The sequence below is a fragment of the Scyliorhinus torazame genome, chromosome 10 (assembly GCF_047496885.1).
Source record: "Scyliorhinus torazame isolate Kashiwa2021f chromosome 10, sScyTor2.1, whole genome shotgun sequence".
Taxonomy (NCBI): Eukaryota; Metazoa; Chordata; class Chondrichthyes; order Carcharhiniformes; family Scyliorhinidae; genus Scyliorhinus; species Scyliorhinus torazame.
Genome location: NC_092716.1, coordinates 192,024,542 through 192,045,679, shown reverse-complemented (window position 1 = coordinate 192,045,679; position 21,138 = coordinate 192,024,542). Strand labels below are relative to the sequence as shown.

The 21,138-nt window shown below is 45.7% G+C and overlaps 1 protein-coding gene across 6 annotated transcripts in view; it reads left to right on the top strand.

Moving 5' to 3' along the window:
* The window catches only part of LOC140384464 (TBC1 domain family member whacked), a 269,719-nt gene that overhangs the window by 231,079 nt on the left and 17,502 nt on the right, over window positions 1–21,138 (top strand). For all 6 annotated transcript variants that reach the window (XR_011933059.1, XR_011933060.1, XM_072466186.1 and 3 more), the window contains one exon: window positions 20,604–20,726. Coding sequence is in view for 4 of the 6 variants with exons in the window: in XM_072466186.1 (XP_072322287.1) it covers window positions 20,604–20,726 (123 nt within the window). In the remaining 2 variants the exon portion in view is untranslated. The remainder of the gene's footprint in view (window positions 1–20,603; window positions 20,727–21,138) is intronic.

The window sequence follows — 21,138 nt, the reverse complement described above, 5'->3', positions numbered from 1 at the left end:
TCTCTAGGAGAAGGACAGAGAAGGACAACTTTGCTTTAATTTTTTCATGGGATGTGGCCTCACTGGCTAGGCCAGCATTTACTGTCCATCCTCAATTGCGCTTGAGACGGTAGTAGTGAGCCACCTTCTTGAATCACTGCGGTCCACCTGGTGTCGATACACCCACAATGTTATTCGGAAAGGAGTTCCAGGATTTTATCCCATGGCAATATATTTCCAAGTCAGCATGGTGTGTGACTTGAAGAACATGCAGATGGTGGTGTTCCCATGCATCTGCAGTCCTTGACCTTCTAGGTCAGGCATTGTCAAACTCGGGGGCCTCGGGAGGGTCAGGGAGCCGTCCGTCGCAGCGCTCCCGATCACGCAAACCTGCGCACAACAGCCGCAGTAGCTGGCTGTTACTAACGCCGGGTGCAAGCGGCCTTCAAAATGGCCGTGAACATGTAAAAAAAAATGCGGCCGCATTGCGCATGCGTGCCAGTTCATCGCGCATGCGCAAAACTATGCGCGCCGATGATCGGGCACATATGTGCAGTATGGCCGCTTTTTTTTTAAACGGTCGCAGCTTTTTGTTGTACAAATTTGGGGGGGTTTTATTCATTTATTTTATTAATTAAATTTTTATTTTTTTCATTTATTTTCTTCATTTTTTTACAAGTTCGTGGGGGGGGGTTTATTTGATAAAACTTTACAAGAAAAAAATGCAGAACTTTGGACCGATGGAGACACCATACTTTCCGACACCGGAAGGCTTCACCTTCATCCAACAGGTTCCATTGGAGAAGCGTGTACGAGGGCCATTTTTGTCAGCAGCAAACAAGGTAAGAGAAAATGGTGGGTTGCACAGGTCGACCAGCGTGGGTCGCGAAGGTCGGCCGGCGAGGGTCGTGAAGGACAGCCGGGTTGGGTCCCGAAGGTTGGCCGGTTAGTAAAAATGGGTCCCCGGAAAAAAAGTTTGAAGAACACTGTTCTAGGTAGAATTGGATTGTGGGTTTGGAAGGTGCTGTTGAAAAAGCTTCGAGTGGCTGCAGTAATGGTTCAGATGGTACACAATGCAGCCGTTTGTGCGGCAGTAATGGAGGGATTGAATGTTTGCGGATGGTGTGTCAATCAAGCAGGCTACTTTGTCCTGGGTCATGCTTCTTGCAACTACATTTATCCAGGAAAGTAGAGAGTATTCCACCATACTCTAGATGGTGGACAGACTTTAGGTCATATAGAATTTCCAGACATCGACCTACTCTTGTAGCCACAGTATTTATATGGCTGGTCTAGCTAAGTTTCTGATCAATAATATATTGTCCAATCTCGCCAAAGATATTGATTGTGAAAGATTTGGCAATGGTATGCCATTAAGCGTCAAGAGGAGATGATTAGATTCTGTCTTGTTGGAATTGGTCATTGCCTGGGGTGTGTTTTACCTGCCACCTATCCGCCTCAGCTTCAATGCTGTTTAGGTCTTGCTGCATGGCGGCACAGACTGTTTCAGTATCTGAGGAGTTGTAAATGATAATGAACACTGCAATCATCAGAAAACATTCCTACTTCTGTCATTATGATGGAGGGACTGTCATTGATTAAACATCTGAAGATTATTGAGCTGAGGAACTCCTGCAGATTATCCTGGGCTGAGATGAATGATCTGCAATAACTACAACCATCTTACTTTGTGGTCGGTATGAATCAAACCAATAAAGAATTTTCCCCTGATTCCCATTGACATTAATTTTGCCTGGGCTCCTTGATGCCACACACAGCCAAATGCTGCCTTGATGTCAAAAGCAGTCACTCTCACCTCACCACTTGAATTCAAGTCATGTTTGAACTAAGGCTATAATAAAGTCAGCCGCTATGCACTCCTATCATACCCTAAACTGAGGATTAGTGAGCAAGTTATTGTTTAGTAAATACTGCTTGACAGCACTGCCGTAATCAGTTTGTTGATGATTGAAAGTAGACTGATCGGCAGTAATTTTAAAAAACATATGTTTATTAAAAAATGTTCACAATAAATGAAATCAGAAAAAGCAATTAACTAAAGTTATGCAATAAAAGAACAAGACTAACAAGCAAAAGCCCATATTAACTTAACCCCAAAAACTAAACTAAACCCCCTAACAGCTGACGGCGACTAGCTCCTTAAAAAAGGAAGTGAATGGCTTCCATCTTAGGTAGAACCCCTTTACCAACCCTCTAATGATGTACTTAACCTTCTCCAAATGTAAGAAAGACTCAAGGTCACCCAACCAAGCCAACGCACTGGGCGGAGTAGGAGACCTCCACCAGCATAACACATCTCCGGGCTATTAAAAAGGGGAAGGTGAGGACATCCCCCCCCCCCCGCCCCGTCTGAAGCACTGGTGAATCTGATACCCCAAAAGTGGCCGCCAGTGGGTATGGATCCAAATCAACATCGAGTATTTCCGACATGGTGTTGATGAAAGAGGCCCAAAAGCTAACTAACTTGGGACAAGACCAGAACATATGTATGGTTAGCCAGCCCCCAGAACAACGCTCACACTTGTCCTCCAGCACGGTAGCATTGTGGATAGCACAATTGCTTCACAGCTCCAGGGTCCCAGGTTCGATTCCGGCTTGGATTACTGTCTGTGCGGAGTCTGCACATCTTCCCCGTGTGTGCGTGGGTTTCCTCCGGATGCTCCGGTTTCCTCCCACAGTCCAAAGATGTGCAGGTTAGGTGGATTTGCCATGATAAATTGTCCTTGGTGTCCAAAATTGCCCTTAGTGTTGGGTGGGGTTACTGGGTTATGGTGATAGAATGGAGGTGTTGACCTTGGGTAGGGTGCTCTTTCCAAGAGCCGTGCAGACTCGATGGGCTGAATGGCCTCCTTCTGCACTGTAAATTCTTTGATAATCTACCCCAGAGAAAAATCTACTCATCCTCGCTTTAATCCGATATGCTCTGTGCACCACCTTGAATTGGATCAGACTTAGCTGAGCACATGAAGATGTGGAGTTGACCCTGCGAAGGGCCTCACTCCATACCTCATCAGAGACCCAACTCACCCTCCCATTTCGCCCTCACCTCAGTCAAAGGAACTGACTCCACTGAGAGGATATGGCTGTATATGCCCGAAATAGTCCCCCCACCAGACCCGCCAAAGACAAAATCTTCTTCATCAGGGAGGAAGGTGGTGCCAAGGAAAAGGAGGGAAAAGCCTGACACGAAAAATCAAAAATCTGAAAGTATCTGAAAAGCCTGGAACCAGGAAGTTAGAAATTTTCTGTCAGCTCCTTTAAGCTGTCAAACATCCCCTCCACAAACAGGTCTCCAAACCCTTCCCCTGCCGTGACTTAAACATCAAGTCTGAACCCGCTGCAGAAAAAGGTGGTTATTGCAGATGGGGGCTAGTGAAGACATGGAACAGAGATTAAAATGATATCTGAACTGCTTCCAGATTCTCACAGTGGACACCACTAGTGGATTCAGGCAAAATCTTACCAGAGAGAAAGGCAATGATGCAGTTAGCATTGCACCAAAGCTAGAAACTTTGCGGGGGTTCGCCTCCATTTGTCTCCATGTGGAACCTGGATCACTGAACCACGACAATATCGATTGAATATTGGCTGCCCATTAGTGAACAATAAACTGGATAGTGCCGAGCCCCCTGACTGCCTATCTCTTTGGAGCAAAGCCCCACAGACCCTTGGAGTCCTATCCGCCGAAATAAAGGAGGACATTAATTTATTGATTTTGACAAAAAAAAAGAACTTGGGTGAAAAAGGGGGAGACATTGAAAAAGAAATAAAAATTTCAAGTGTACATTCATTTGAATAGTCTGAGCCCTGCCCGCCAAGGGCAGGGAGTTTATCTCTAAGTCGGACTTGACACTATCAACCAGACTAGTATAATTTAATTTATGAAACGAGGCCCAAGTGGACTCGGATAACAAAAGCTAGTCTTAGTAAGGCAAATAGGTGGTGTCCCCAGTTGGGCTTCCCGTCGGAGGAGGAGGAGCAGTCTCTGTCAGGGAGAGAACCTGAGAACATCTAAGACACTCAGAAAGTAAGTAAGTGATTTTTACTCATTTTTACTTTTATACCTTTTTCAAATTGTGTGTGTCGGGGGGAAACTGAAGTGGCATCACAGAAAAGCTGTGACCTGAGTGGCTGGTTGGGAATCTACACTATATTAAAAAGATTAAGCTTTGGTAACTAATTAAACATAATTACTTAATTATAATTTAGAGGGGTATCTAAGCCAGAGATAGGAGAGTGCTATATTTAGCTTTCGCATTTATATTAGAAATCTAGTGCGAAGAAACAGATAGTTAACAGTAACTTTGAAAAAATGTAAAAAAAATATTTTAAAAAATTTTTTTAAACTTTTAATTTTAATTAATTGACGCAATGTCAGTTAGAGGGGTGCAGTGCTCTGACTGTGAGATGTGGCAGGTCCGGGAGGCTTCCAGCGTCCCGGGTGGCTTCATCTGCAGAAAGTGCACCCAACTGGAGCTCCTCACAGACCGCATGGTTCAGTTGGAGCAGCAATTGGATGCACTTAGGAGCATGCAGGTGGCGGAAAGTGTCATAGATTGCAGTTATATAAATGTGGTCACACTCAAGGTGCAGGCAGAGAAATGGGTGACCACCAGAAAGGGCAGGCAGTCAGTGCAGGAATCCCCTGTGGTTGTCCCCCTCTCAAACAGGTATACCCCTTTGGATACTGTCGGGGGGGATAGCCTATCATGGGAAAACAGCAGCAGCCAGAGCAGTGGCACCACGGCTGGCTCTGATGTTCAGAAGAGAGGGTCAAAGCGCAGAAGAGCAATAGTAATAGGGGACTCTATAGTCAGGGGCACAGATAGGCGCTTCTGTGGACGTGAAAGAGACTCCAGGATGGTATGTTGCCTCCCTGGTGCCAGGGTCCAGGATGTCTCCGAACGGGTAGAGGGCATCCTGAAGGGGGAGGGCAAACAGGCAGAGGTCGTTGTACATATTGGTACTAACAACATAGGCAGGAAGGGGCATGAGGTCCTGCAGCAGGAGTTCAGGGAGCTAGGCAGAAAGTTAAAAGACAGGACCTCTAGGGTTGTAATCTCAGGATTACTCCCTGTGCCACGTGCCAGTGAGGCTAGAAATAGGAAGATAGAGCAGCTAAACACGTGGCTAAACAGCTGGTGTGGGAGGGAGGGTTTCCGTTATCTGGACCACTGGGAGCTCTTCCGGGGCAGGTGTGACCTATATAAGAAGGACAGGTTGCATCTAAACCGGAGAGGCATAAATATCCTGGCCACGAGGTTTGCTAGTGTCACACGGGAGGGTTTAAACTAGTATGGCAGGGGGGTGGGCACGGGAGCAATAGGTCAGAAGGTGAGAGCATTGAGGGAGAACTAGGGAATAGGGACAGTGGGGCTCTGAGGCAGAGCAGACAGGGAGAAGTTGCTGAACACAGCGGGTCTGGTGGACTGAAGTGCATATGTTTTAATGCAAGAAGTATTACGGGTAAGGCAGATGAACTTCGAGCTTGGATTAGTACTTGGAACTAAGATGTTGTTGCCATTACAGAGACCTGGTTGAGGGAAGGGCAGGATTGGCAGCTAAACGTTCCAGGATTTAGATGTTTCAGGCGGGATAGAGGGGGATGTAAAAGGGGAGGCGGAGTTGCGCTACTGGTTAGGGAGAATATCACAGCTGTACTGCGGGAGGACACCTCAGAGGGCAGTGAGGCTATATGGGTAGAGATCAGGAATAAGAAGGGTGCAGTCACAATGTTGGGGGTTTACTACAGGCCTCCCAACAGCCAGCGGGAGATAGAGGAGCAGATAGGTAGACAGATTTTGGAAAAGAGTAAAAACAACAGGGTTGTGGTGATGGGAGACTTCAACTTCCCCAATATTGACTGGGACTCACTTAGTGCCAGGGGCTTAGACGGGGCGGAGTTTGTAAGGAGCATCCAGGAGGGCTTCTTAGAACAATATGTAGACAGTCCAACTAGGGAAGGGGCGGTACTGGACCTGGTATTGGGGAATGAGCCCGGCCAGGTGGTAGATGTTTCAGTAGGGGAGCATTTCGGTAACAGGGACCACAATTCAGTAAGTTTTAAAGTACTGGTGGACAAGGATAAGAGTGGTCCGAGGATGAATGTGCTAAATTGGGGGAAGGCTAATTATAACAATATTAGGCGGGAACTGAAGAACATAGATTGGGGGCGGATGTTTGAGGGCAAATCAACATCTGACATGTGGGAGGCTTTCAAGTGTCAGTTGAAAGGAATTCAGGACCGTTGGTGCATGTTCCTGTGAGGAAGAAGGATAAATACGGCAATTTTCGGGAACCTTGGATAACGAGAGATATTGTAGGCCTCGTCAAAAAGAAAAAGGAGGCATTTGTCAGGGCTAAAAGGCTGGGAACAGACGAAGCCTGTGTGGAATATAAGGAAAGTAGGAAGGAACTTAAGCAAGGAGTCAGGAGGGCTAGAAGGGGTCACGAAAAGTCATTGGCAAATAGGGTTAAGGAAAATCCCAAGGCTTTTTACACGTACATAAAAAGCAAGAGGGTAGCCAGGGAAAGGGTTGGCCCACTGAAGGACAGGGGAGGGAATCTATGAGTGGAGCCAGAGGAAATGGGCGAGGTACTAAATGAATACTTTGCATCAGTATTCACCAAAGAGAAGAAATTGGTAGATGTTGAGTCTGGAGAAGGATGTGTAGATAGCCTGGGTCACATTGAGATCCAAAAAGACGAGGTGTTGGGCGTCTTGAAAAATATTAAGGTGGATAAGTCCCCAGGGCCTGATGGGATCTACCCCAGAATACTGAAGGAGGCTGGAGAGGAAATTGCTGAGGCCTTGACAGAAATCTTTGGATCCTCACTGTCTTCAGGGGATGTCCCGGAGGACTGGAGAATAGCCAATGTTATTCCTCTGTTTAAGAAGGGTAGCAAGGATAATCCAGGGAACTACAGGCCGGTGAGCCTTACTTCAGTGGTAGGGAAATTACTGGAGAGAATTCTTCGAGACAGGATCTACTCCCATTTGGAAGCAAATGGACGTATTAGTGAGAGGCAGCATGGTTTTGTGAAGGGGAGGTCGTGTCTCACTAACTTGATAGAGTTTTTCGAGGAGGTCACTAAGATGATTGATGCAGGTAGGGCAGTGGATGTTGTCTATATGGACTTCAGTAAGGCCTTTGACAAGGTCCCTCATGGTAGACTAGTACAAAAGGTGAAGTCACACGGGATCAGGGGTGAGCTGGCAAGGTGGATACAGAACTGGCTAGGTCATAGAAGGCAGAGAGTAGCAATGGAAGGATGCTTTTCTAATTGGAGGGCTGTGACCAGTGGTGTTCCACAGGGATCAGTGCTGGGACCTTTGCTGTTTGTAGTATAGATAAATGATTTGGAGGAAAATGTAACTGGTCTGATTAGTAAGTTTGCAGACGACACAAAGGTTGGTGGAATTGCGGAAAGCGATGAGGACTGTCAGAGGATACAGCAGGATTTAGATTGTTTGGAGACTTGGACGGAGAGATGGCAGATGGAGTTTAATCCGGACAAATGTGAGGTAATGCATTTTGGAAGGTCTAATGCAGGTAGGGAATATACAGTGAATGGTAGGACCCTCAAGAGTATTGAAAGTCAAAGAGATCTAGGAGTACAGGTCCACAGGTCACTGAAAGGGGCAACACAGGTGGAGAAGGTAGTCAAGAAGGCATACGGCATGCTTGCCTTCATTGGCCGGGGCATTGAGTATAAGAATTGGCAAGTCATGTTGCAGCTGTATAGAACCTTAGTTAGGCCACACTTAGAGTACAGTGTACAATTCTGGTCGCCACACTACCAGAAGGATGTGGAGGCTTTAGAGAGGGTGCAGAAGAGATTTACCAGAATGGTGCCTGGTATGGAGGGCATTAGCTATGAGGAGCGGTTGAATAAACTCGGTTTGTTCTCACTGGAACGAAGGAGGTTGAGGGGCGACCTGATAGGGGTCTACAAAATTATGAGGGGCATAGACAGAGTGGATAGCCAGAGGCTTTTCCCCGGGGTAGAGGGGTCAATTATAGGGGGCATAGGTTAAGGTGAGAGGGGCAAGGTTTAGAGTAGATGTACGAGGCAAGTTTTTTACGCAGAGGGTAGTGGGTGCCTGGAACTCGCTACTGGAGGAAGTGGTGGAAGCAGGGACGATAGTGACATTTAAGGGGCATCTTGACAAATACATGAATAGGATGGGAATAGAGGGATACGGACCCAGGAAGTGTAGAAGATTGTAGTTTAGTCGGGCAGCATGGTCGGCACGGGCTTGGAGGGCCGAAGGCCCAGTTCCTGTGCTGTACATTTCTTTGTTCTTTGTTCTTTGTCCAAGTTCAACTTGTACCCAGAGAAGGAGCCAAAACTCCGAAGCAGTTTCATTAACTCGACCACAGAGGGTACTGAGTCCATAAAATAACGATGTAGGTCATCCGAGTAAAGGGAAACCTGATGCTCTAGCCCGCCCTGATTTATCCCCCTCCACTTAACAGAAGACCTCAGCACTATAAGTAAGAGGATCTATTGCTAAAGCAAACAGGAGTAGAGATGATGGACATCGCTGCCCTGTGCCCCTATTCAATGGGAAGTAGCCAGAGTTCAGAGCATTTGTATGAAAATTAGCAGTGGGACCCTATACAATTGTCGAATCCAGGAGATAAATTTGTGTTCAAATCCAAACTTCCCAAGTATCTCAAACAGATATTCCCACTCCACTCTATCAAATGCCTTTTCTGCATCTAGGGAAACAATCACCTCCAGTTCAGGCACTGATTAGGGGAAAAGGATAATATTTAGAAGGCGACATTTTCCGGTAATTGGCCGGTCCTTATCAAAACCTGTCTGAACTTCCGAGATCCCCTCTGGGAGGTAGGGCTCCAGCTGCAGCGCCAGCACTTTGGCAATTAACTTAACCACATTTAAGAGTGATATAAGTCGATACAACCCACACTCTGTTGTGTCTTTGTCTTTCTGAAGAATCAAGGTGATAGAGGCCTGTGTGAGGGTATCAGGCAATGAACCCCGAAAAAATGGATCGTTAAACATATCTAAAATTAAAGGTACCAACTGCTCAGCATATTTCTTATAAAATTCAATGAGGAAGCCATCCGGACCAGGGGCTTTACCAGTCTGCATCAACTCAATGCATTTCATAATTTGCTCTGGGCCCAACGGGGATTCCACCTCCTCAACCCTTCCACAACTGGAATGGATTGGCTGGCCAAAAGATCGGTCATGACCAATCCCTCAGCCGCATCGCTGATCTATAGAGACCCCGATAGTATGATTCAAAAGCCGCATTGACCTGAGGAATGGCGGAAACCAGGCTGCCGTTTGAGTTATGTACCTGTATGATCTCCCGGAAAGCCGCCTGCTGTTTCAGCTGATCAGCTAAGAGCAGACCGGCCTTCTCTCCTCACGCAAACAGGACTCCGATAGAACCCTCGGCGATGGCCCTCAGGGGGGTCAGTAAAGTGGATTGTGAGGGGGAGTAGGGAACACTAGGTGTTGCTGTATGCAGATGACCTACTGCTGTTCGTATCGGACCCACTGGAGAGTATGGGGAGAATTATGAGCATACTAGAGAGGTTCAGGGCCTTCTCGGGCTATAAGCTGAATGTCAGAAAGAGAGATGTTTCTGGTGAATGTGGAGGGTCGGGTGCCAATCTGGTGGTGTTGCCATTTAGGGTTTCCAGGAACAGTTTCGGGTATTTGGATGTTCAGGTGATGGGAGAGTGGGCGACGATGCACAAATGGAACCTAACAAAGTTGGTGGAGGAGGTTAGGGAGGACTTTAGGAACTAGAATACGTTACACCTGACACTGGCGGGGAAGTTCCAGCTGTTAAAAATGAATGTTGTGCCAAGGTTCCTGTTTGAATTCCAGACCCTCCCGATCTTCATTCCAAAGGCCTTTTTCCGTAAACTGGATGCAGCGATTTTGGGGTTTATATGGTGGGGAAGGTACCTAGGGTGAAGACAGCCCTGTCACAGAGGCAGAGGCAGAAGGGTTAGTGCTACCAAATCTGCTGCACCACTGTAGGACGGCGAATGCAGAGCAGGTGAGGTGGTGATGGGAAGGAGAGCAGTTAGAATGGGTTAGGGCGGAGGAGGAGTCCTGTAGGGGGTCCAGCCTGAGGGCCATGGTGACGGCGGTCACCATGGCTCCCGTTGGCACCAAGGAGATACACGGAGAGCCAGAGGTGCGGTCCACAATTGGGGTATGGAACCAGTTGAGGAGACACTTTAGGATGGAGGGGATGTCAGTGTTAACTGTTGTGTGGGAACCACTGGTTTAAGCCGGGGGACCCGGATGGCACATGTAGGAGGTGGAGCTGGTGACAGCAAGGGATTGGTGTTGCTTCTGGCATGCTCTCCTGCATGCCACATTTCACCAGGGTTGATCCCCTGACTTGATGGTAATGGTTTGATTGAAGGATATGCCAGGCCAGCGGTTTACAGATTGTGGGTGATAATAATTCTGCTGCTGCTCGGTGACGCAGTGGGATAGCCCTGCAGCCTCACAGCACCAAGGTCCCAGGTTCGATCCCGGCTCTGGGTCACTGTCCATGTGGAGTTTGCACATTCTCCCTGTGTTTGCGTGGGTTTCGCCCCACAATCCAAAGATGTGCAGGTTAGGTGGATTGGCCACGCTAAATTGCCCCTTAATTGGAAAAATTGGGTACTCTAAATTTTAAAAAAAATAATGATTCTGCTGCTGCTGATGGCCCACTGCCCCTGATGGATACTCAGTTTTGAGTTGCTGGCATTTTTCTGAATCTACCCCATTTAGCACAATGATAATGCCACACAACACAATGCGGAGTATCCGCAGTGTGAAGACAGGACTTCATCTCCTCAAATACTCTGCAATGGTCACTCACACCAGTACTATTATGGACAGGTGCATCTGCGGCTGGTACATTAGTGGGGGGAAGGTGAAGTAAGTTTTTCCTTACATTGCTTCTCTCACCACCTGCCACAGACCCAATCTGGCAGATATGTCCTTCAGGACCTAACCAGCTTGGTCAGTAGTGGTGCTACTGAGTCACTCGTTATGATGGGCATTGAAGTTCCCCCACACATTCTGCACCCATGCCAACACCCTCAGTGCTTCTTCCAAATGACGTTCAAAATGGAGAAGTTCTGATTCATCAACTGAAGGAGGGCAGTAAATGGTAAACTTGGTAAATTTCCTTGCCGATGATTGACCTCGTGCCATGAGACTTAAAGGATTCTGGAGTCAATGTTGAGGACTTCCAGGGCCAAGCGCAACTGTGCTGTCATCTCTAGTGGGTCTGTCAGTGGGACAGGACAATCCAGGAATGATGATAGAGAAGTCAGTGTCATTTGCTGCAAGGTATGATTCTGTGAGTGTGACTGTGAGTCTGTTGATTAACTAGTCTATGAGACAGCCACACTTTGGCATCAGTTCTCAGATATTAGTGAGGACTTTGCAAGGTAAACTGGGCATGCCTAGTGCCTGGGTTAATGCTGGTGGGTCTCTCCAGTTTGTTCTTACAAGAATTCTCATAGCAATTTGATACCACTGGGTGGCTTGCTATTCGATTTCAGAGTCCGTCACATCACCATTAAAGAAACTAACTTTTTCATTCCAAATTTTATTTAATTAACTGCAGTTTAATTCCCCGGTTGCTGTCGTGGGATCTGAACTGTTGCCTCTGGATCAGTAGTCCAGGTATCTTTTTTTTTCATTTTTCTTTATAAATTTAGAATACCCAATTCATTTTTTCAAATTAAGGTGCAATTGTTTAGCATGGCCAATCCACCTACCATGCGCACCTTTGGGTTGTGGGAGCGAAACCCACGCAAACACAGGGAGAATGTGTAAACTCCACACGGACAGTGACCCAGAGCCGGGATCGAACCTGGGACCTCGGTGCTGTGAGGCAGCAGTGCTAACCACTGCATCACCACTAGTCCAGGTTTCTTGATTGCTGGTCCATAACATAACCCCTATGCTACCACACACTCCGCTACTACAAGGAGTGATTGAGACCAACAGCATAGATCTATTTTAAGGGTAAACTGGGTTAGCACATGAGGGAGAAAATAACAGAAAGATCAGCTGATAGGGTTAGATGTGGAAAGTCTTGTGTGGGGTGGTGGTGGGCTAGTGGTATTGTCACTGGTTACTAATCCAGTGACAATACCACTAGCCCACCGCCTCCAGGTATGCTCTGGGGTCCCGGGTTCGAAACCCGCTATGACAGATGCTGAAATTGGAATTCAATAAGCATTAAGTCTTATATGACCATGAAAGCATGGCCGATTGTCGTAAAAACCCATCTGGTTCACTAATGTCCTTAGGAAAGAAAATGTGCCGTCCTTACCCCGTCTGGCCTACATGTGACTCCAGACCCACACAGCGATGTGGTTGACTCTGAACTGCCCCCCCACTGAAATGGCCTAGCAAGCCACTCAGTTCAAGGGCAATAAGGGATGGGCAACAAATGCTGGCCCAGCCAACGATGCCCACATCCAAAGGACGAATAAAAAATAAATAAACACCAATGAAGGCCGTTTAGGCTGAATGCTATGTTTCTATGTTGTAAATCTATGTATAATTAAGCCTGTTGCAGCAGGCTCCCATTCAACAAGACAATTTTGAACAAGGTTAACACCCTCTTTTATCCATCAAACCACCTCAGTCCCAATTTCATGATAAATTGGACATAAATGACCCCATGGCTCAATGCCAAAGAAACGCATGGAAATTCTCGTGGTATCCAGGCCAACATTTATCCTTACTGAGTTCAGCCTGCACTATGGCAGCTTAAGAATTGAATTCGATTTTATAAATCTGTACATTTAAAAACTGGTAAGAGTGACAGCGGCTATGAAGTTGTCGGATTATCATTTTTAAACATCTGGTTCACTGGTAACCTTCAGGGAAGAAAACATGCTGTTCTAACCCAGTCTGAGATAGTATGTGAAATGAATGAATGAAAATCGCTTATTGTCACAAGTAGGCTTCAAATGAAGTTACTGTGAAAAGCCCCTAGTCGCCACATTCCGGCGCCTGTTCGGGGAGACTGGTACGGGAATTGAACCGCGCTGCTGGCCTGCCTTGGTCTGCTTTCAAAGCCAGCGATTTAGCCCTGTGCTAAACAGCCCCAGACTGTATGTGACTCCAGAACCACACCAACATAGTTGACTCTTTAACTATCTCTGATGTGGGCTAGCAGAATGCTGAGTACCTTCACCACACAGACTACAGCAGTGCAAGAAGAAGGCCCAGCAGCCCGTTCTCAACGCAACTAGGGACAGTCAGCAATGACCATATCCTGATTAAGAATGTCAAAAGATTTGGCATCGCTATTATGTCATTTTGAAATGAGCTGGTTGCATGTTCTATTTGGGTATAATTCGCAGTGACACCTTTAAAAAGCTGTCTTTGCTTTTGTTGATCTCTTATGACTCTTTAAACAGCAAAGGTTGGTTTGTCAAATTGCTCAACTAAAATATGAAGGCCCTTGATTTGTTTAGAGAAAAAAAATATTTGGAGAATTTGAATTTAAAGCTCTCTGAGCCGCATAAAAATATTTGGAGATGGTTGTGGTTGTCTCAACGTCTCCTCACCATTGTCTTGAAACAAGTTTGTTTACAAAACAATGAGCTTCCCATATTATGTCTCATTCACAAGTAGCAGCATACGCTCCCGCAGTGCTTATTCCCAGGGCAGGTAGTGTAATATTTGTCACTCACCCACATGAAGAGCGGATGCGCAATAGGAGGAGTTCACCTTTATTATCATAATTTAGCACAGAGACTGCTGTGGTTTTGTCTGCACTGCTACAGCTCCGCACACATGTCTGCGCACCCACAGCTGATGGACGTGGAGATAACAACGAAACAAAGGACCACCATGCTAATTTGGGCCTGTGAAACGTAATGCTTTTTTATTTCAATGAAAGTTCACAATGTTAAAGAAATAAACGTGTCCTGCCCTGTGAGAATCATTGCTGACTCTACACTCCCTGCTCGTAACTCTTGCCCCAGATATTTATTTTTAATTAAAAATAGAACTGAAAGTTTTTTTAAAATCCAGATGACTTTTATAGAAAGAAAAGAATGCTCTTAACTGAAATTTCTCTAGCGTTTAATATAAGGTATCATTCTTGGCTTTACTGTCGCTGCTGTCGTACACTTTAAAATTAATTGTTCTACAGTCAGTGTTATAGTCATGCAAGAATGACCACCTCCATGCCAACAGTTGCAGATGTATGGTCACATCTTCATATATGTTTCATACTGATGACTTGATGACTTGTACAGCCCCATGGACCCATGTGGGCAGCTGGTGATAGTATGACCAAGGCACTAAACTATACACTTGTAGTATTCTTTACTCCTTATTTTGGTGATTTTTAACCCTCCCCATCCTAGGCTGGGTTTATTTGCTTTAGAGCATTGCAGGCTAAGGGAAAATTCAATGTAAGTTTTTAAATTGAGAAATAGCTTGCATTTATCTAGCACCTTTTCATACCCTCGGAATGTTGAAGAAGTACTTGTCGCCAATGTCCTTTTTTTGAAGTTTTTCTCCCCTAGAATACTCAGTCTCCTTGTCCCCACTCGGAGGTCCCCTCCCTAAACCTCTCTGCCTTACTCTTCATCTTTTCCCTCCTTTACAAATGGATCTCCTCTTGTTCCTGTGGCAGACAATATACATTTTGCTCCTCTGAAATTTTAAGAAAGGCGTGATGACAGTTGAGTTTTGAACAAAAGAACAAGAATTTTGCATTCAGAAAGAAAGAAGGACGTATGTTTACATATCACCTTTCAGCCCATGAAGTAAATCATTGTTGTAATGTTGGAAACAAGCTCCCACAACAGCAATGTGACAAATGGCCAGGTAATTTTTATGATGTTGACTGAGTTGGTCCGGTACACCAGAGAGAATCCCCTGCCCTTCTTCAAAATGAGGGGGCAGATGGTGCCTCAGTTTGGCACCTCATCTAAATTAGCATAGGATCACCTAAACTGCAGTGGTTCAAGAAGGCAGCCACCTTCCTGAGGGCAAATAGGAACAGGCAATATATGCTGGCCTAGCCAATTATGCACACACCCCATAAACGAATACAGAAAATGTATTGGCTTTGGAGGAATGCAGCATAGGTTAACCAGAATTCCTGGATTCCAAGGATTATATTACAGGGAGAGATTACACAAACCAGGGTTGTAATCTCTGGAATTTAGACTGGTTACGGGTTGATGTAAGTAATGTTTTCCAGGTTTTTAGTGGATTAGATAATGGAGATTGAGGTAAACTATTTCCGCTGATTGGGGAATCTAGGACTAGGGATCATTGACCAAAAAATTGGGTCCAGAACCTTTGGGAATGAATTTTGGAAACACTTGTTTATAGAGAAAAGGTGGTAGAAGTTTGGAACTTTCTTCCTCAATTGGCAGTTGATATTAGACCATCTGAATTTTTAACCTAAGATTGTGTTAGATTTTTGTTAGTCAAAGGTATTAAGTGATATGGGGAGGCCATTTAGCCCCTCAAACCTGTTTCGGACTATTCATTGAGATCATAGCGGAATTCAACCTAACCTGAATATTGTCCAGAACTTGCTGCATATGGGCATGACTGCTTCAGTATCAGAATGATCCTGGACAAAATGCGATCATCAGCGAACATCCCCGTTTCTGACCTTAAGATGGAGAGGAGGTCATTGAGAAAACAGATTGATGATGCTTGGGCCTAGAAGATCCTTCCTCTCTATTCCCATCCTATTCATGTATTTGTCAAGATGCCCCTTAAACGTCACTATCGTCCCAGCTTCCACCACCTCCTCCGGCAGCGAGTTCCAGGCACCCACTACCCTCTGTGTAAAAAAGCTTACCTCGTACGTCTCCACTAAACCTTGCCCCTCGCACCTTAAACCTATACCCCCTAGTAATTGACCCCTCTACCCTGGGAAAAAGTCTCTGACTATCCACTCTGTCTATGCCCCTCATAATTTTGTAGACCTCGATAAGGTCACCCCTCAACCTCTTTCGTTCCAGTGATAACAAACCAAGTTTATTCAACCTCTCCTCATAGCTAATGCCCTCCATGCCAGGCAACATCCTGGTAAATCTCTTCTGCACCCTCTCTAAAGCCTTCATATCCTTCTGGTACTGCGGTGACCAGAATTGAACACTATACTCCAAGTGTGGCCTAAGTAAGGTTCTTTCTGCTGCAACATGACTTGCCAATTTTTATACTCAATGCCCCAGCCAATGAAGGCAAGCATGCTGTATGCCCTCTTGACGACCTTCTCTACCTGTATTGCCCCTTTCAGTGACCTGTGGACCTGTACACCTAGTCTCTCTGTCAATACTCTTGAGGGTTCTACCATTCACTGTATAATCCCTCCCTGTATTAGAACTTCCAAAATGGATTACCTCACATTTGTCCAGATTAAACTCCATCTGCCATCTCGCCGCCCAAGTCTCCAAACGATCTAAATCCTGCTGTATCCTCTGACAGTCCTCATCACTATCCACAATTCCACCAACCTTTGTGTTGTCCGCAAACCTACTAATCAGACCAGTTACATTTTCCTCCAAATCATTGATGTATACTATGAACAGCAAAGGTCCCAGCACTGATCTCTGCGGAAAACCACTAGTCACAGCCCTTCAATCAGAAAAGCACCCTTCAATTGCTACTCTCTGCCTTCTATGACCTAGCCAGTTCTGTATCCATCTTGCCACCTCACCTCTGATCCCCTGTGACTTCACCTTTTGTACCAAACTGCCATGAGGGACCTTGTCAAAGATCTTACTGAAGTCCATATAGACAACATCCACTGCCCTACCTGCATCAATCATCTTTGTGACCTCTTCGAAAAACTCTATCAAGTTAGTGAGACACGACCTCCCCTTCACAAAACCGTGCTGCCTCTCGTTAATACGACCACTTGCTTCCAAATGGGAGTAGATCCTGTCTCGAAGAATTCTCTCCAGTAATTTCCCTACCACTGACGTAAGGCTCACCGGCCTGTAGTTCCCTGGATTATCCTTGCTACCCTTCTTAAACAAAGGAGCAACATTGGCTATTCTCCAGTCCTCTGGGACATCACCTGAAGACAGTGAGGATCCAAAGATTTCTGTCAAGGCCTCATCAATTTCCTCTCTTGCCTCCTTCAGTATTCTGGGGTAGATCCCATCAGGCCCTGGGGACTTATCCACCTTAATATTTTTCAAGACGCCCAACACCTCGTCTTTTTGGATCTCAATGTGACCCAGGCTATCTACACATCCTTCTCCAGACTCAACATCCAACAATTCCTTCTCTTTGGTGAATACTGATGCAAAGTATTCATTTAGTACCTCGCCCATTTCCTCTGGCTGCACACATAGATTCCCTCCCCTGTCCTTCAGTGGGCCAACCCTTTCCCTGGCTACCCTCTTGCTTTTTATGTACGCGTAAAAAGCCTTGGGATTTTCCTTAACCCCATTTGCCAATGACTTTTCATGATCCCTTTTAGCCCTCCTGACTCCTTGCTTAAGTTCCTTCCTACTTTCCTTATATTCCACACAGGCTTCGTCTGTTCCCAGCATTCTAGCCCTGACAAATGCCTCCTTTTTCTTTTTAACGAGGCCTACAATATCTCTTGTTATCCAAGGATCCCGAAATTTGCCATATTTATCCTTCTTCCTGAATTCCTTTCAACTGACATCTGAAAACCTCCCACATGTCAAATGTTGATTTACCCTCAAACATCCGCCCCCAGTCTATGTTCTTCAGTTCCCGCTTAATATTGTTATAATTAGCCTTCATCCAATTTAGCACATTCACCCTAGGACCACTATTATCCTTGTCCACCAGCACTTTAAAACTTATTGAATTGTGGTCACTGTTCCCAAAATGCTCCCCTACTGAAACTTCTACCACCTGGCCGGGCTCATTCCCCAATACCAGGTCCAGTGCAGCCCCTTCCGTAATTGGACTATCTACATATTGTTTTAAGAAATCCTCCTGGATGCTCCTAACAAACTATGCCCCATCCAAGCCCCTGGCACTAAGTGAGTCCCAGTCAATATTGGGGAAGTTAAAGTCTCCCTTCACAACAACCCTGTTGCTTTTACTCCTATCCAAAATCTGTCTACCTATCTGCTCCTCTATCTCCCGCTGGCTGTTGGGAGGCCTGTAGTAAACCCCCAACATTGTGACTGCACCCTTATTCCTGATCTCTACCCATATAGCCTCGCTGCCCTCTGAGGTGTTCTCCCGCAGTACAGCTGTGTAACCAGTAGCGCAACTCCTCCACCCCTTTTACATCCCCCTCTATCCTGCCGGAAACATCTAAATCATGGAATGTTTAGCTGCCAATCATGTCCTTCCCTCAACCAGGTCTCTGTAATGGCAACAACATCATAGTTCCAAGTACTAATCCAAGCTCTAAGTTCATCTGCCTTACCTGTTATACTTCTTGCATTAAAACATATGCACTTCAGGTCACCAGTCCCGCTGTTTTCAGCAACATCTGCCTGTCTGCTCTTCCTCAGAGCCATAGTGGCCCTATTTCCTAGTTTTCCCTCAATCTTTCCACCTTCTGACCTATTGCTCTGGTACCCACCCCCCTGCCATACTAGTTTAAACCCTCCCGTGTGACACTAGCAAACCTCGCGGCCAGGATATTTATGCCTCTCCAGTTTAGATGCAACCCGTCCTTCTTATACAGGTCACACCTGCCCCGGAAGAGCTCTCAGTGCAGAAGAACTATAGCAGAAGAACTATGATCCCTTTGTATTCTAATCTTTTATTCCTCTATAAAAACCAGCATTCCATTTACCTTTTTGATTATTTTCAGTACCCGATCATGGCATTGTAATGATCTTTGTTTCTGGACCGCAAATCTCCACTGTTTCTAGTTTTTAGCACATTTTCTTACAGTGAAATCCGTTTCCAACAATTTTGCCCGTCTATTTAATCTCTGTGTAATTTTATGTTTCCAATTGTACGGTTTACAATATCACCTCTCTGTGTGTCAGCCAAAACTCGGTTATAGTTGAGTATGGGAAGATGATGGCGTAGTGGTCATGTCACTGGCCTAATGATCGAGAGGCCCAGGCTGAAGCTCTGGGTATTTGAGTTTAACCATGACACCAGGTGGAATTTAAATTCAATCTGGCATTGAAAGCTAATCTCAGTAGTGGTGACCATGAAGCGATTATTGATTGTTGTAAAACCCATTTTATTCACTAATGTCCTTGAGAGAAGAAAGCTGTCCTTCCCTGGTCTGACCTGCATGCGACTCCAAATCCACAGCAAGGTGGTTGACTCAAAAAAGGACTTGTCAGTCAGTTCAAGGGAAATTCAACGTGGGCCGTGCCGGTGACACGCACGTCCCATGAAATAATTTTTACAAAGCATAGGTAGCACGGCAGCATAGTGATTAGCACAGTTGCTTCACAGCTCCAGAGTCCCAGATTCGATTCCCGGCTGGGTCACTGTCTGTGCGGAGTCTGCACGTCCTCCCTATATCTGCGTGGGTTTCCTCCGGGTGCTCCAGTTTCCTCCCACAGTCCAAAGATGTGCAGGTTAAGTGAATTGGCCATGATAAATTGTCCTTAATGTCCGAAAAATGTTAAGTGGGGGTTAGAGGGATAGGGTAGATACATGGGCTTCAGCAGGGTGCTCTTTGTAAGGGCCGGTGCAGACTTGATGGGCCGAATGGCCTCCTTCTGCACTGTAAGATGATTCTATGATTCTCTCCTATGTATCACAAGGTTCTGGGTTCAAGTCCCACTCCAGGACTTGCATAAAAATGAAGGCTGGCACTTTGTCCTATGTTAAGGGAGTACTGCACTGTCAGAGGTTCCATCTTTCAGATCGGTTGTTAAACTAAGGCCCCATTTGTAGGCTTGGGTGAATGTAAAGGATCCATCCCATTGCACTATTTTGATGAAAAGCAGGGAGTTCTCCCTGGTGCCCTAGACAATATTTATCCCTCAGTCAACATCACAAAAACAAATTATCACGTGATCATCGCATTGCTGTGTGTGGGAATTTGCAGAGCGCATAATGCGTTTCCCTATGACAGTGACTACACCTTAAAAGCACTTGATTGGCTGTAAAGCATTTTGAGACTACTGATGGTTGTGAAAAGAATGATATAGATGCAAGTCTTTATATTTCATCAGCAAACTTGGACATGAAATTAAATTAAATGAAAATCGCTTATTGTCGCAAGTAGGCTTCAAATGAAGTTACTGTGAAAAGCCCCTGGTCGGAACATTCCAGCACCTGTTCGGGGAGGCTGGCACGGGAATTGAACCCGCGCTGCTGGCCTTGTTCTGCTTTACAAGCCAGCTGTTTAGACCACTGTGCTAAACCAGCCCCTGTGGTTTTCTATCCCATAAATATGGTGAATTGTTAAAGCTCGACACAGATCCTGTGGCACACTAGTTACGTCAGACATCACAACTGACTTTGTAGTGTTTCCTTAGTACTGCTGGGGGGGCGGGGGAAGTCAGCCTGTACTTTGTGCTCAAGTAGGAGTGGGACCTGAACCCATGACCTTCTGAGGGGTGGAAATGCTGCCCAGAGATTTGGCTGACATATGTTTCATGATCTAATGTTCTTTGATATGTTTACAGGGAGACGGTCAATTCAAGCAGCTGCTATGGAAAAGGTGACAAAATTAAATGGGAAAAATGCACCTGACTCAAACGGAACAGGCGGGAAGAGGTCAACGAGGTCAAGTGCATCAGTGGGAAGAGGTAAATTTCCGCTCTAAATATTGCCTTTTCCGACTTAAGTTAGAACTACAGACTATTTTTATTTAAAGGATTTAAACAGAATATTGGTCATGAATAGCAAGTAGAGGATATTTCAACATATATAAGCACCAGCAATGTGTTGGCTGGCTAACCAGGGGCTGGTTTAGCACAGGGCTAATGAGCTGGCTTTTAAAGCAGACCAAGACAGGCCAGCAGCACGGTTCAATTCCCGTACCAGCCTCCCCGAACAGGCGCCAGAATGTGGCGACTAGGGGCTTTTCACAGTAACTTCATTTGAAGCCTACTTGTGACAATAAGCGATTTTCATTCATTTTTCATTTCACATTCCACAAAAAAAAACCGGGTGGTGAACGCAGATTCAATGATAACGGGCCTTTATACAGCACCCCCA